Here is a 15,340-nt window from a genome sequence, read left to right as displayed (position 1 = left end):
AACACCACACCCCCTAAAAAAAAAAGAAAGTATTGTGTCTACGCCGCTGAAACTTCTGGCTTTTTGTAGTATTTCTTTTCTCTTAGAAAAAAATCCCACTCAGGACCCTGCAGCCGTCTCTGTCCACTCGCGACACACACACACACACACACACACACACACACATATATATATATATATATATAAATATATATATATATATATTCCTTTTTCCGCTGCAGTTCGCTGATGCGCGGCGGTAGTGAGCAATGGTCGCTCGGTCGACTTCGGCACCTGAAATACTGGATTAGAGATGTTTTCAGAGCTGAGATGTCAAACCCCGCCTCTTCAACAGTGTATTTACTGCAGTCTGCCATGCTACTGTACACCACTGCCACAGCTACACACACACACACACACACACACACACACACACACACACACACACACACTCAGGCACGATAGTGTTTCTTTCTGGTGCAGGGGTCTAGAGTTAGCCCACAACACTGCGTAGTGTTAGTTTACAACTGCAAAACTGCGCCTCAAACGTTTCTTTAAAAGTAACTTGTCTTTCAAAACCTGTAAAAAAAAAAAATCACTTTAAAAGCATTTTGATATTGTTGACATTTATTTCTGTTTTTGTTGTCTGCATACAGGGATGCATACATGACACAAAGCCAGCAACCAATAGAATATCTGCATGCATATGCATTGCAGCAGTGTGGTGGTCAGTGACTGCACATACTTGAGGGATGTTGTACATTAACCTGTGTGGTTATACCCCAACAGTGTGATGACCATTATAACACTGATGGTTATAAACAAGTGAGAGCGGAGGAAATGTGATGTAAGGCTCTTGTAACCCAAACACCATCTGCCTGATCCTGTTATATAAATAAAGCAATGAGAGAGATGTGCAATTAAAGCTTTCCCCCTTTTTTGAAGCAAGAGACTACTGAGTTCAACAGAACCTATCATGTTTCATGGCTCAAGGCCCCCAGCAAGCTGACCACATTTATATTTGGAAAGATTAAATTAATTAAAATAAGTAGTTTGGATTGCCTCCAAAAGAGATATATCATTACTAGATCATAAATTACATGTTTCATTTATTTCCCAAAACACTTCTACTGTAGGTAATCCAATTTTAATTCATGCAATGACTCTGGGTTATCCTGATTATAAATGAGAATATATAGTCATTATTTACATAGCCACTATTTATTGTGAGTCCAGCACAATTTCAATAAAGCCAACATGACTGATTACACATGCAAGCATGCATGTTTTTAGATATCCAGGCTGCTTTTGTTTGATTGCTATGGAGGAGGAATCTGTACAATAATTGTATCCAGCACTCTCTTTTATTCAGATTTTCTGATTTTTACTCTTAAATTCAGATTTCCTTTTCTGTGTGTGTTTTTTATTTTTTTATTTTTTTGTTGTTTAGCAGATTCCACACTCACTTTAAAAATATATTTGACCAATTAATTTGCAATTTTACTTAGATTAGACTATATAACAGTAAATTGTTTTGTCACCTTCTATAAAACCCCTACAATCAGGTTATATGTCCAGCAAACTTTGTGTTAAAGTAAGAATTATCTTTAAAAAGTGGCACAGTCACTCATTAAGGTTGAGGAAACTGTACGCAGTGATCACGTGTGCGGTGAGGGGTCACAATGTATCAGCGTGGTTCAGCCTTTCTCCAGGAAGTACTTGAAAGGGCCCATTGAGGAGACAATGCCATTTCCCTCCACACACATTTCCTCAAGGGACATATAATGCTTCCTCCTAAAATATAAAAAAGTTCAGAGTGTGGTAATAATCAGTTTGAGGGATGTGAGCTTTAATGGTCTTGGTGTAAAAACTCAACTTATAACCCTTTACCATAATAAGATAAACCAGCCAAACTTTAGGCATTCTGGAGGGTTGACATTAATATATAAATATACTTTTTATATATACTTGGTCAACAAAATCAGTATTTTATCATCAGTGTGGTTCTCTGAGCTGACAGAGAAAATATTCACATTATGATGTTGGGCATTCCCACCCTGGCTGTAGGCCTCCTTGCTTTGAAGTGCTGTCACTGAATATCTTATACCAGCCATTATATTATGGATCAGACAGCTCAAACAGATCAGGTCTTTAACAAGTTCCACAAACGTTAACTTTTCTTTTCTGACATCGGTGGACAGCTTGCAATCCAGCCGCTGAATCTGACAATTTGCGCCCTGTCAGCATTTTTGCCTTACTCTGAGCCAAAAGTCTAAAATAAATGACTGTAGCATTGCACTGACCCATCATTGCCTGGTTGTCATGCCCTCTGAATGACTTCTGCAGAATAGCGGCTCATTGATTTTTGGATATGACATTTTTTTGCCACTCGATATGTCAAATTGTCAAGTCTTCACTGCTTTGCTTCTATTGGCAACAAAGTGTTTCAATCAGAATGTTTATATAATTTACTGAATGTGAGATCTTGAACTCAAATCAGCAAACCACTGATCCTACACCAGTTTGATGCTGTTGTGGAGGGCATTTTTAATTTAAGATTAATGAGAGAGACTTTGCCAGCTCTGCAAGGAGAGAGTGCACACAGTAAATGTCCCGCTGAGAGCTGGTGCCATTGCCCTGACTTCTCACCTTGAGAAAGACCCAATGAACAGCAGGAGATCTGCTGAACACAGTGGATAAACACAGCTCATACAACAAAGCTGTGTCCTCTCTTTGCCTGTGTTGACCTTTTTTATAATTTCAACAGCACCATCAACAAAACTGGTGAATATCAACTTTATGGGATCAAGTTTAATTTTAATGTGATGTGTTTTATGTTGCTTGTTCTCTCACACTCTCACAGCCACCAGTCTGTCAATGCCGTTACATTGATTCATTGATGATCTTGATTGGGTCACTGAGTAGCTAAATTCCAATTCACCCCAAATCGGCTGTGCCAGTTGAAGTGGGATATTTTTAGCACTGTTGTCTGGCTTTTCAATCCATATTTACTGTACTCAAAGGGAAAGTGGGGCAACAATTCTAGAACCATGCAACTTTTTTTTTTTTTTTTTTTTTTTTTTTTTACAAGTCTGTGCATTGAGGGTGGTTCTTTTAAGACCAAAGCAAAAATATGAACCACACATAGTTAAAATATATTAGAAAGGAATATGATTAATCACAAAGCAAGAAGCAATTCCTCAAACACTTACTGTTGGACTTTCTGTATGGGCATGTAGCATTAGAAAATAAACATTTAAATGAACACATCTACAGCTGTTTGTGCCTCTTGTCTCATCTGCAAATGCAAACTTTCTAATTAAATGTCTAATTAAAATATACACTTAATCTGCTCCTGTCTCAGCCTGGGTAGTAATTAATGCCCTAATTTGTGTGCATGTTTGTTGTGTACGACCACGCAACCCTGGATTTTTGTGGTGTCATGGGAAATGCAAATATTTCAAATGGATCAGCTTGTACTTATGAAAAGTAATATGAGGACACAAGATGTTCTGAACATGCTGGGTTGTTAGGAGTAAGGTTACTCAACTTTAATGAAAATGTATTTTTGTCACTTTCTGCAAAAACTGCACAAAGTGAATGTCTGAATGAAGCAACGCTTAATGTTCTCTGTGAGCAACATTTGTTGTGTTGCTATTGAATTACTACTAATGAGGAACCACACAGTAGTGAATGCCCTGTTGTTACAAAAGAAATTAGACATGCTCGAACGCCACAATAGGGGCCACGGGGAGGCGATGCCTCTGAAGCAACTCCTGCTTTATTTCACTGGGGATTAAAATCCAGTGTTGACAAGTTTTTTTGGAACGAAACCGCTCCTCACGTTTCCCAAGAACAATCCAGTTTCAGTTCTTGGTGAGGACTTTTTGTTCAACTACATTTTGGTATATTCATTGGTTGTGATATCTGGAAATTTATTTCAGTGCAGTCAAATTTCAAAATAAGGGCCTGCCCTGCAGAAAACTTGTTTCACAGAATCAGAAATAAGATACAACAAAGTTTCCCTTTGTACATCTTGTCAAACTTGTATATTATTCAATGGAATGGTATTGTGTGCTTCCATGATGACGTATCATTACCACAAACACAGCAAGATGTCCCAGCGTGGGAGCATTTCATAATATACCATAGGAACAGGTGAGATATTGTCCGTTCAAGAGGAAAGATTCTTCTGTGTGCCTTTAATCTACATTTTATTCATTTGAAGTAATTTCCATTTTCTTTCTAACTTTTCTGTAGGACTGTGCTCATTGTTTTACTGCAGAAAAGTGGATGACATAAGCATCATTTTTTGGCAATTGACCATGTTACATTAATTCTGGAGTGCAGCCAAAGGGGTGACTGTGATATATTTCACTGCTGTGTTTGCCGTATCCGTGGTAGCTGCAGCACCCCGCAAAAGCATGCTAGGGCCTCAGTGCTGTCTGTTAGTGAGAGTAATACCCTTCATTGACTAAGATAAGGCACATTAATAATTCTCTCCCTGGCAACATCCTGAAAAATGGTCTATTTCCTTTATCTTCACATTAAGAATATTTAAAGCTATTCTCTGCTATTTTAGATGAGAAAGGAGCATTTTACTTGTCACCTGAAGGTCTCAGTGCTACAGTTTGTTTACTTACTAGTAGTGTTGGCAGTTGTAAGTAAATCATTCTTCACTGACTATCAACCAAAGAGGAGAGGTTAACAAATATTGACCAGTCCGGATTATAGATGAGCCCACTGAGGTAATAGTCAGCAGCGGGTTTACTGTGAGAGAACACAGCACTAATTGGTCTCAAGGGCTTTTGCAAGTAAACAGGAACAGAGTCTTGAATGTTCATTTGTCCAAACAGGTTAATTACTAACCTAGCTGTGTGCATCCTTCCATAAAGTAGCTTCTACAGCGGTGAAGTTTTGTGCAGTTAAGCTTGATTTCTGTATGTATTTGTAGTAGAGATCAGAGATTCATACTGGCATTCAACTTGTGATCCCATCCAATTAAATATCCCCAACAAATTTACACACAGACACAGACAAACAAGCACACTCATCGTTGTCCATGGATAAACGTGCACAAACGCAGGCATCCCCCCTGGCACACCCTGCTGACACCTGACGGATTGAAAATTTTCTCAGAGCGAAACATAGTTCAACCCACTGCGTCATATAACCTCATTTCATGAGTGGAATGTGTGCCCCGACACCCTTCACATCACCTCATCGGCAACCCAACACCACCCTACTGACCCCTGGGATGCCTTATTTTCACTCATATTTTTAGATATCCTATTGGGCTTTGCACTACTGTGAGAGTGACCACCTGCTGTGCACATCCATCAGGCTGTCGGCATATCCATCGTGACGTCAAATAATAAAGAAGTGAGCTAAAATTCCGACACACCATTAGCTGTACTTTTAGGCCATTCATGGATGTCAGGAGGTCACTTCAACACAATATTACAAGGTTAATCCCGGATTTCCAACATGTCTGGTGGATGATTTGAGTATAAACTCCACACAAAATCTAACTGTTAACTCAAAAGTGTGTCTGTGTGCTAAAACCTTTGAGAGAACCATATGTCTCCCTTTATGTACTTCTCACTGCCCCTTGCAGTTTTTAATTTCACAACACTTTTGTTTTCTCACCTTACCCGTGCCTACTCAGAGAAAAGCTACTGGGATATCGGTTGGTCATGTGGCTCAACCTTTTAGCAGTTGTCTGTGTCAGCAGCAGCATGCAGCACACTCAGTGTTAGGTGCTGTGTGTGCAGACGGAGACCCCTGGGACCTTAGCTTTAAAACATGACAGTGAATGCAACAGCAGCAGAGTCCATTGTTAACTGCTGATACAGATGCAGAAGGGCCAGCTGCTCAGTTGTAGCCTGAGCTGGGTCTCAGAGTAAAACACATTTGATGAATGATGAAATTAAGTCCAATTTGACGTCCCTTTCACTTCTTGCACTCACAAAAATGTTTGGCTAGACCAACTGTGGACCTCACAGCTTATAATGCAGTGTCCAGTGCCTGCTGTGCCATCTCATGCCAAAGTAAACACGACCTGGGAAACTGGTAGCAGTTAGAGACAATGATCGAATCGCCTGGCTCCCCAACCCCTCAGCATACGTTCACAGTCCCTGCCAATGATATTTCCGTTGCTGCTTTTTGATAATGGCTACAATCAAAGTTCAAAGAGAGGTCATGCCTGCCCTTGATAAACACGGCTCAATATTCACTGTGGTGCTTGGCAGAGGTAGTGGCACTGTCAGACTCTGGTTGCTGGTCTGTACACACCGTTCTCCTGAAGAGGCTGGCAAGAGGAATTCAGTAGGACTCAGAAAGGGAGTGGCACCGGGAGCTGCACATTCCAAAGGGTCTCCGACAGAGGCGAGGAATGCTGATGCCGGACTTAATCACATGGCTGAGGGAAATCTGAGAGTTAATTCCTTTTTAGAGAAAGAGAATGTGTCAATAACTTTTTCAAAATGTTTACTCTCATAGCTCATATATAAACATACATATAAATATATATATATATACCACCGACCTGTATCACAGTTACAAGAGTTTTTTATTCATAAGAAATTGTTAAAAACTTAACAAAGCAGAGAATGGTCTAGAGGACCAACACCCAGCCCAATTCATAACAGGAGCACAAAGTTTGCTGTCTATCAAACAGTGTACAAATCAGACTCTAAGCTTGTCTATCTGACGTCAAAGCTCAGTCATGTATCACTATGCCATGTTATCTAACATACAACACACTGCTACGATGATAGACAGTTACACCTAAAGTGAGAGCTGACCCCTCCTATTACAAGTCATCCTAACTGACCTCCAGACTGTCCATCATTGAGCATCCCTCACATCACATTTTGATCTATCAGACTTGAGTGTGGTTCTCATGATTGAACATTTCACACCAAACCTACAGTTACTGGGAGCAACCTAATACTCAAAAAGGTCAAAGCACTTTTAATCAGGGGTCACAATTGAAACAAATGAATATGCTCTTCTCTGGCTTTATCCTTTTAACCCAAATGGTCAGTGATTACACAAAACAAGAATGATAATAATGGAAACCGGAAAAAGCTGGAAAAAGGGCTGTAATATATTTGACCTTCTCCACTGCCTCAGGTTTTCTTCAGCTATTCAAATATGACTGTTGGTTTAGAAGCTGTTGTAAATGTGCAAAGGTGTTCAAGACAGTCAAAAAATAATACATTAGTGTTTTAAATTGTGGTTATATTTCCCACATTATAGCATTAAAGGAAATTACTAAGTACATACAATTAATTTAACATTATTACTCAAAAACTTGAAATTCAAGACAAGGGTGAATATTGAACGCTGCTCTTCTTTTAGCTGAATAAACACACGGTTAGATCGCTCTAGATAGTCTGTGCAACTCTTGTAGAACCTGCTTGTGACTTTCAATCAGTCACCTCTTTTCGCTTAAGTCTGTTATGTCTGTGATAAATTCCTAAATGCTGTAGTAATAAACAGACACATAGATAAGGAGTGGGCAAAGCTCATCAAGCTGCCCGCTATCAATCCCACCCATCCTTCGTGTGGGCATAGCCAAAAGGTGAGAGACACATCCGTCAAGCCGCTCATCTCACTGAAGCAGATTTGATTTGTCAGGCAGTGTAACCTTGAGGCGCGTTACAGTGGCTCACATGTATCTTTGGTCTCTCACACGATGCGATAACTGATGGGTTTGCATACGAATTTAACACGCAGGCACAGCATCATTCACTCAAAGTGATCCTTCAGTGTAGCTCAGACCAACTCACTGTGAAATTATTACCTTGGGGTATGTTAACGGAATATGTTACAGATTTGCGTCCTTGTCCAAATGCATAAGCATCTCGAAAGTGTGCCTTCATTTTATATACAATTTTAGTGGCAGAAAATGAAATTCAAGCTTATAAAAAAAAAGGACAGAAAAGATTATGTCAGACTTCTTGCATTCTACACCATTTTATTGAGCAAAAGCTTGTGTCTGCAAGATAAAATACTCTTATGCACATTAATTTACAATGAATTCCATTTATTCCAGTAGTGTCTCTGCATACTGTACAGGATGACTAATCATTTTTTAACAGCAGTGCATAGTTAACTTCCCTGGAAAACAGAGGGATGCTGCATTCTCGGTAATTTGAAGCTTTCTCTCTCCCTGACTATGTCCTGACTGTGACGTTACCCCGCCCACCCTAACCTCTGGTGCAGCAACTAAGTAGACAGCATCTCTGTGTGACCTCATTATGGGTTCAAAGGTCCTCTGACTCAGGGATGAGCCCAGGCTCAAAGGAAACTGTCTGGAGGGGGATTGGGCCGCCGGTCGACACCCACCCCAGAGCAGATCTGTTGAAGGAGGGTCGATCCACCTCCGCGTCCCCCTGGAGCTCGGGGTAGTTGGGGAGGGGTTCCACCTGGAGGGCCTTGATGGGAGCAGGTCTAGGTTCTTTGCCGAAACCACCGAACGGGGTTGCCACCCTGGAGGTGACGGAGGAACAGTGTTTTAACAGTAGTTGTCATGTGCTAATGAGAGGGACTGCAGTGACATCTGAAGTGATGCAACTAATTACAGCCAAGCGAAGACTATGACCGGAGGACATATTCTAAGAGGTGGCTACTTTAAGTGAAAAGCATACTTTTGTACATTGTGAGTTAGATGAAGGACAATACTCATTTTGCTCAGCCAGCATTTGTGCGCATGATAAATAGAAGCAAAGCTATGTCAGTTTTGAATAAAAAAAATATTACAACTTTATGAAATAAACATTTAATTTATAAGCAATAACACGCACCTATGTTCAGTTAAAAAGAAATTAAGGACAGCCTTACCTGGTTTGGTATGACCAGATACTTATGGTGGCTAATGTAAGCAAACTTCAGATATTTCTGTATATAGTCGATACCACTGAGTCAGTTTTAAGACTTTATGAGTCTCATTTTGTTCTCCCACGGTCAAACATTTACCATCATCACATAATCGCTACTTGGGGTCACAGTGGCTGCTTTTTACAGAAAGTCACACAGGCTAAACAACAAATCAGTTTATATGTGTATGCTTCTTTAAATGTGGCATTTTGTTGACAATTTTATTTTATTAATGACTTGCCTTCCGTATGTTAGGTTGTTACCTGTTGAAACTTTTGTATCCTGGTAGATCTTGTTTGGGCTCCGGCTCCGGCATATGGGTGATGAGCATGTCAACCAATGCCGGGTCACTGATGATGGCCTGCTCCCAGGGTGAGTGGTAGGACTTTGGTACAGCTGTACTGTTGAACTTCTCCGGAGGGATGCCTTTCAAAGGACCTCCGTACCCTGGTTGGGTTGACAACATAGATAGTGATTGATAATAGGGCTTTCCTAATGTCAAATAAAGAGCAGGCATTAATATATCCATTTCCAAATTTTCCATTTGATTTTTTTTAGATTTTACTCAATTCTGGAGTCAAGTTTGGGCATTACACTACTGGTGGTTAGTAATGAAGTAAAACCTAATAGCCAAATTCAATACTATTTCTTAGCAACAAAGACACAGGCTATCCAAAAAGTGCTGATCCTTCACTTTAATTTTCTATTGTATGAAACGATTACAGACTGGTCAGCTGGTCATGAGTACATTTGAGTAGGAGTGCATGCAGTTTGCTAATGTCTCATCATATGATTTCTTGGTACTGAAGTTAAAAAATGTACCTCTTGCTACAATTTTTTTTTTTGCTTTTTAAACTTTTAAATGACTGAGTGTTAGGGGCTTTTTTAATAACATTGATTGCATATATATATATATATATATATATATATATACACACACACATACTGTTGTATCACACATACTGTTGTATCAATACACAAGTGTGCAACATTGCAATACCTTCCACTGCATTTTCTTTAGCCCTTAATTCCTTGTTAAAGCAAAACAAATCAAGGGGCAGCCTCCTTGTAATTCTGTGTGTGTGTGTGTGTGTGTGTGTGTGTGTGTGTGTGTGTGTGTGTGTGTGTGTGTGTGTGTGTGTGTGTGTGTGTGTGTGTGTGTGTGTGTGTGTGTGGATGCCTGCATGTATGCCTCTGTGCATAGTCTATGTGTGTCGATGGGAGAGGCCTATCCAAACCACTATCCTTCAAACCCAGTGCTTCACTCAGGGGGGCTTGCAAGCTCAGGCATTACATAACACAGGGCGTCATGTCACGTCCAAACCTCTCACAATGAACAATCCCCTTCCTGACTTTATGTCTTGCCCTGAGGAGGAAGCAAGAGAGACCAAACAGACCTGTAGGGAGGTTTACAGTTTTGGGGGGAAATCTATTTCAAAACATTGTGCAAAAGATTTTCCTAGGCCATGGAATATTGTTCTTGTGGTTTGGTATTTTGGCTGAGTTAATATTTTTGTGGGAGAGGACTGCCATTCATCCAGCTCTATGTACTTTATGTGGAGGTGAAAGAGGGATCCCGAAAAGCCCTGAAAAGCCAGAAAAAGTGTTTTTTACTAGTTTTCTAAAACATGAAAATGTGGCAGCATTTTGAAAAATGGTTCTAAACAAAAGACACATTTGATATTTATATATGCTTTGTTTTGAGAATGGCACAAAACAATTAAAATGCATATAAGAGACCCTTGATCAACATCTATGGCACCATGCATCTTATGGTAAATTGTCACAATAATTTAGTTTCAACTTTATTCTATCTTCAGCATATTATCTTCCAACTGCTGTATTATTAAAACTCAATCATTGTAAGTGTTCGCCTTATCACTATAGCCTTGTTAAGACATTTTGCTGTACAGGAGTATGGAAAATGCACTCCTGGGTGAATGAGTGTTCTATTTTAAGAGGTCCTACCATTTGATACCTAATGAACTCTGGCCTGATTTCTGCTAAGGCTGAAGTGACTTCATTGAGACATTGAAGGTTGGTGTCTGGTCCTGAGCTCCAGAAATAACACCCCACTCCTGCAGACGCACTGGTACCTAAATCTGTATTGGTTTTGTGTCCACTGGGCAGAATTGAGACGCGAGGGAGGAAGTGAGTGCAAACCTGATGGTATCTGTGGCAAACAGGAAACACTTCCCGTGGGTAAAACTCAACAAATTTCGAAAAGATGGTCAAAGCTGATTGTAATAAGGAGGGGTTAAAAAAAACAAAAAACGGTGGAGTGTAAGATAATTGTGGGACTGTGGAGGAGTAGAAAAGAAACAGGAGTGGGATAAAGATAGAAAAACAGGAGACAGGCAGAGAGAGGGGGAATAAAAATATGTTGGCGTCAAGCAGATTCCAGGCAAGAAGAAACATTTTCCTGCATGATCAAAGCCTGCGTGAGTACAAACAATGAAAAACTGTGGAATCCTAATCAAAACACGGCACATGCAGTGCATTGTGGAGAGCAGATTCAAACACTCTATCCACCAGGAGTAGAACAATCTCATGAGCTGAACATTCAGTATGTTTAAAGAAAGAAACAACTGAAGATGAAGTTCAGTATGGCAATATAATACCAAACATGTTAATGAAGCCAAAACCTTGCAAGATATGACAGCGATTATTTTAGCTAAAATAAATAACAGGACTGGGATTTGTCAGTGACAATGTAATAAATGGATAAATGTATAAAAGCAGTTCCTATATTGCTCTGCAGAAAAACAAGACCAAGTGCGGTCACTGATTGGAACAGAGGTCGTCTGGTTTGTCGATCCTACCTTAGCTACAGTATGTCACTGCTGCAATGATTTTGGGTCCTTTTGGTTTTATTATCACCTACCTGGGGCGATGCTGTTTGGATCTGCCACCATGCTTGTATCTGGTGTGTCAGATGGCACAGCAGGTGACTGGTCGCCATCCGCATTGTTCTGGCTGCTGTGGTTGTCTGTGGCACTCCCATTCTCAGTTTGAGAAAGTATCATGTTCTGAAAGAAAGATCCAAGAGGTGAGTTGAACTTAAAAGAAAAGTTAAACATACATTTAGGATTAAGTAAAGATTTAAGTTTAAGATTTGATTGAAATTGAAATTTTTAACCCAGAACAGTAGTGGACTTTTTAATATCGCCTCGGCAGGTAGAGTTGCCCAGTTGTCTTAGAAATGTAGTCTAAGTTTTTATTTTATTAGGCTTGCGTTTACTGATTTTCTTTTTGGTAGATCAAGTTTGGCTCCAGAAAATCTTTTTTAAAGGTGCAGTGTGTAGGATTTAGCGGCATCTAGCGGTGAGGCTGAAGTTTGCAACCAACTGAAACTTCTCCATTTTGCTCAGCATGTTGGAGAACTATGGTGGTCAAAGAAAAAACGAGAATGGCGTTATCTGGAGCCAGTGTTTGGTTTGTCTGTTCTGTTCAGGACCCACTCCCTATGGAGAAATAAACGGCTTATTCTAAGGTAGCAAGAACATTATGATTCATTATGATATTTTCAGGTGATGATACACTAAAGAAAACATAGCAAAAAAACGTTATTTTCCATTTCTGCCAATAGATATCCCTTATTGCTACAGACTGTACCTTTAAGTTGACATTATGAAGACATTGTTTAAACAACAATTTCCTTTCTCATGGCACTCGCATGGCACTGGTTGATTATTTGATAGATGACAAAAATAGTTTATTAAACTAAAATGAAAAATGTGACTTGCGAGGACAGAAAACCAGTGGCACAGTAGCTTTGCGGATTCTTAAAGAAACCAAATTCCCCAATGTTCAGTGCTGCTATTTTTCATGTGAACTCAAAGCAGTTAACTAGCCTTGATTTTACAAGCAGAGAAACTGTCTGAGTTTCCTCAACAAGAAACATTGCTTTGTGGGCTGAGACAAAATGCACTGCAGCCCAAGCATCCAGCTTTCATCCCTCTGAAAGATATTTATGATGATTTACTCCAGGACTTCCTCAGGAAATGTTGACAACTTAAAACAAAATCCCTCTGTTGCCCCGAGCAATAAACAAACCAGAGATATGCGTGTTCTTCTCACTTCAAAGATGAGGCGAAAAACTTCCCTGGAGCATAATAATTATTTTATCTCTGGACTTCATGAGGGCATCAAGTACACAAGTCACCATACAAGTAAATTAAAGAGGATATAACTAGTGCCGCTAATTAATTGGATATAACAAAGAGAACTTAGTTAGTTTATCTTGATTCAATTTTAATGAGAGCTTTGGTACATAAATTGCTTTATGTGTGACCAGGCCACGCTAAGATAAGCACCGCTGGGAAAAGAAAATGCTGACTTGGCACAGTGCCCATCCATACACAAAAGGGCATTAATAAAGCTACTTGTGACTGAATGGAAGACTTTCATAACTACTATTTTGTGCTACTCCGAGTCTGCAGCACAAGTCAAATAAACACTTCAAGTGCTTTATCTTTCCCACATATACTTTGTCAGGATGTAAGGTATTGTTTGATTGTTTTTATTAAGTGAAGGAGGGGAAAGATGTGGGGAAAATGGATGAATATGCTTGAAGAAAACTGCTTTGGTAGTGTGACAGTGTTACAATAACCTCTTCATCAATGGGGGTTTTACTAGTGTTATGATAATCCATATTAATCTACGTCCTTGCTGAGAAATGACAGAGCCATGCTAGCGGTTTCCCCATGCTTCCAGTCTTTATGCTAAGCTAGTTAACCTCTAGCTCAACAGTAACGAACACACTTTTGTGTGGTATTGATCTTCTCACCTAACTCTTGGCAAGAAGGGGGGTTCTGTGTATTTCCCGAAAAATGTCCAACTACTCTTGTAACAAACAAATTAGACAGAATTAACTTAATAAAATGAGTAATTTTGTATGTATTCTTTCACATATGATTATTGCATCACGCTCCTACTTACATTGAGCTTATTGTTGTTCTCATTCTGGATGGTCTCAAAAGTGTATTTTTCTGAGCGTCTCTGGCGCATTTTGAACAGACGGGAGCCTCGGTTTGAGGCAAGAGACAGCTCCTCCAGCATGATGTCCTTAGGCATGTTCATTTTCTTCCCAAGATCCATCTCCATGTCTGGACACAAGGAGACATACAAAAGACTGAAGGCCTTGTGTATACAATATATACTTGTAAATTGATCTGATTTCAGACAAGACAAATTTATTTTTTCCAATTTCCTATACTCCCACCTATCAAACCTCAATGAACATAAATAATATGCCTACAGAAAAAAGAAAAAAAAAAACTGCTGCAAAAAAAAGCCATCTACATGGACTGCTGACTTGGTACTCCTGCCAATATGATGAATGAGCAATTATCTTCTCTTGAAATCCACTCATGTCTAGTGCTTGTTTTGTGGTTAGCACCACGTGCTCACTACTGCATGCTGATCATGGAGATGTCACAGGCCTATATCCAAGTGTGAGGGGCATAATTTGCCAGAATATCTTTCAGCTGTCAGTGGCCTTCAGACCCAGCCACAGAGTTGTCCTCGCCCTGAAATAGCGCGTTCAAAGGACAACGACAAAGGGATTAGTTACTTTGGCCCATAAAAGTATTCATTTGCTTATTTATAGTCAGGGTCGTAGAAGGGAAGGTTGGCAACTGCTGCACTGGCAAGTGGTGGGCTCATACCTTTTATAAAGTGAATGTGGCAGTGTCCAGTGCGTCTGGCAGGGAGAGCCAGCAATTACAGTAAAGTTAATATGACTGAGAATTAAATGTGAACTGTAAGCTGTGGTGTTAAATCCATGTCTATGTTGATACGTGTGACATAGAGAGAATGTAAGGGGGTGGAAGGAGCAGGATGTGAGGAGAAGGAGAGGAGGTGTGATGGTAACAGAAGCAAAGAAAGTGATGCAACAGGAGAAGGAGAGAGAGACTGAGAGGTCAGAGGGATTATAAAACAAGGAAGTGAAGAGGAAATGATGCCGCTACCTTCCTGGGCTTGAACCTCCCTGCAGATTGCTGCTGCCTGCATTTTCCTCTCCCCGGTCGTCATGGTGGAGAACTGTGACATGGCTAGCCCTGGGGAGTCGGGGGGTAAGGCAAAAAGTCACAGGAGACAAAGCACATCAGTGCAGCCTGTTCAAACACAAAAGCAAGACGACACGGCTGCATGTTGGCCATCGATTGGCCAACATCGAGCATCCACACCACGCACAAAGACCCACCGAAGCAGATAGAATTTATTGGGGCAGTGAAAAGGGCAAAGTTAGCACATCCCTTTAAATAACCTTGGGCTGTTAAACGCCAAGCACATGCTCTTCAGACATGGCAACCAGCTGTGTCAGGGGTCTGGGAATCAATATGTTTGAAATTACCCAAGTGGGCTGAAAGGAAACAGATAGAGAACATGTTGCTGTCACAGCAAACACTTGTGACAGTGGATGTAATAGCCCCACGGAAGTGAACACAACACAAATGTTTCATGTCAATCC

General features: G+C 40.2%; 2 protein-coding genes across 4 annotated transcripts in view; both read right to left on the bottom strand.

Moving 5' to 3' along the window:
* Positions 1–8,252: 8,252 nt before the first annotated feature.
* On the bottom strand, positions 8,253–13,926 carry myoz2a (myozenin 2a). Its single transcript, XM_054601092.1, has 4 exons — positions 13,807–13,926; positions 11,750–11,894; positions 9,129–9,312; positions 8,253–8,478 (listed from the first exon to the last, which is right to left on the bottom strand). Exons 1-4 carry the CDS (start codon positions 13,924–13,926, stop codon positions 8,253–8,255), a joined length of 675 nt encoding a protein of 224 aa, XP_054457067.1.
* Positions 13,848–15,340, bottom strand: part of LOC129093079 (synaptopodin-2) — a 23,100-nt gene continuing 21,607 nt past the window's right edge. For 2 of the 3 annotated variants that reach the window (XM_054600982.1, XM_054600980.1), the window contains 2 exons: positions 14,838–14,927; positions 14,172–14,396 (listed from right to left, as the gene is read on the bottom strand). In XM_054600982.1, coding sequence (XP_054456957.1) covers positions 14,351–14,396; positions 14,838–14,927 — 136 coding nt within the window. In that variant the 3' untranslated portion in view covers positions 14,172–14,350. Of the gene's footprint in view, positions 13,974–14,171; positions 14,397–14,837; positions 14,928–15,340 lie in introns of those variants that run through there. The other variant, XM_054600981.1, reaches the window with a different exon arrangement.

The sequence above is a fragment of the Anoplopoma fimbria genome, chromosome 7 (genome assembly GCF_027596085.1).
Source record: "Anoplopoma fimbria isolate UVic2021 breed Golden Eagle Sablefish chromosome 7, Afim_UVic_2022, whole genome shotgun sequence".
NCBI classification, from domain to species: Eukaryota; Metazoa; Chordata; class Actinopteri; order Perciformes; family Anoplopomatidae; genus Anoplopoma; species Anoplopoma fimbria.
The sequence above is the reverse complement of the archived record's forward strand: the minus strand, read 5'-3'. Positions and strand labels throughout refer to the sequence as shown.

What these genes read in the sequence shown, in the direction of transcription:
- myoz2a (XM_054601092.1), bottom strand. Translation starts at nt 13,926, where the DNA reads ATGCTGGAGGAGCTGTCTCTTGCCTCAAACCGAGGCTCCCGTCTGTTC. An exon ending in AGAACAACAATAAGCTCAAT is followed by an intron (nt 11,895 to 13,806) that starts GTAAGTAGGAGC and finishes TCTTTCTTTCAG; the next exon opens with AACATGATACTTTCTCAAAC. An exon ending in GGATACAAAAGTTTCAACAG is followed by an intron (nt 8,479 to 9,128) that starts GTAACAACCTAA and finishes CGTCACCTCCAG; the next exon opens with GGTGGCAACCCCGTTCGGTG.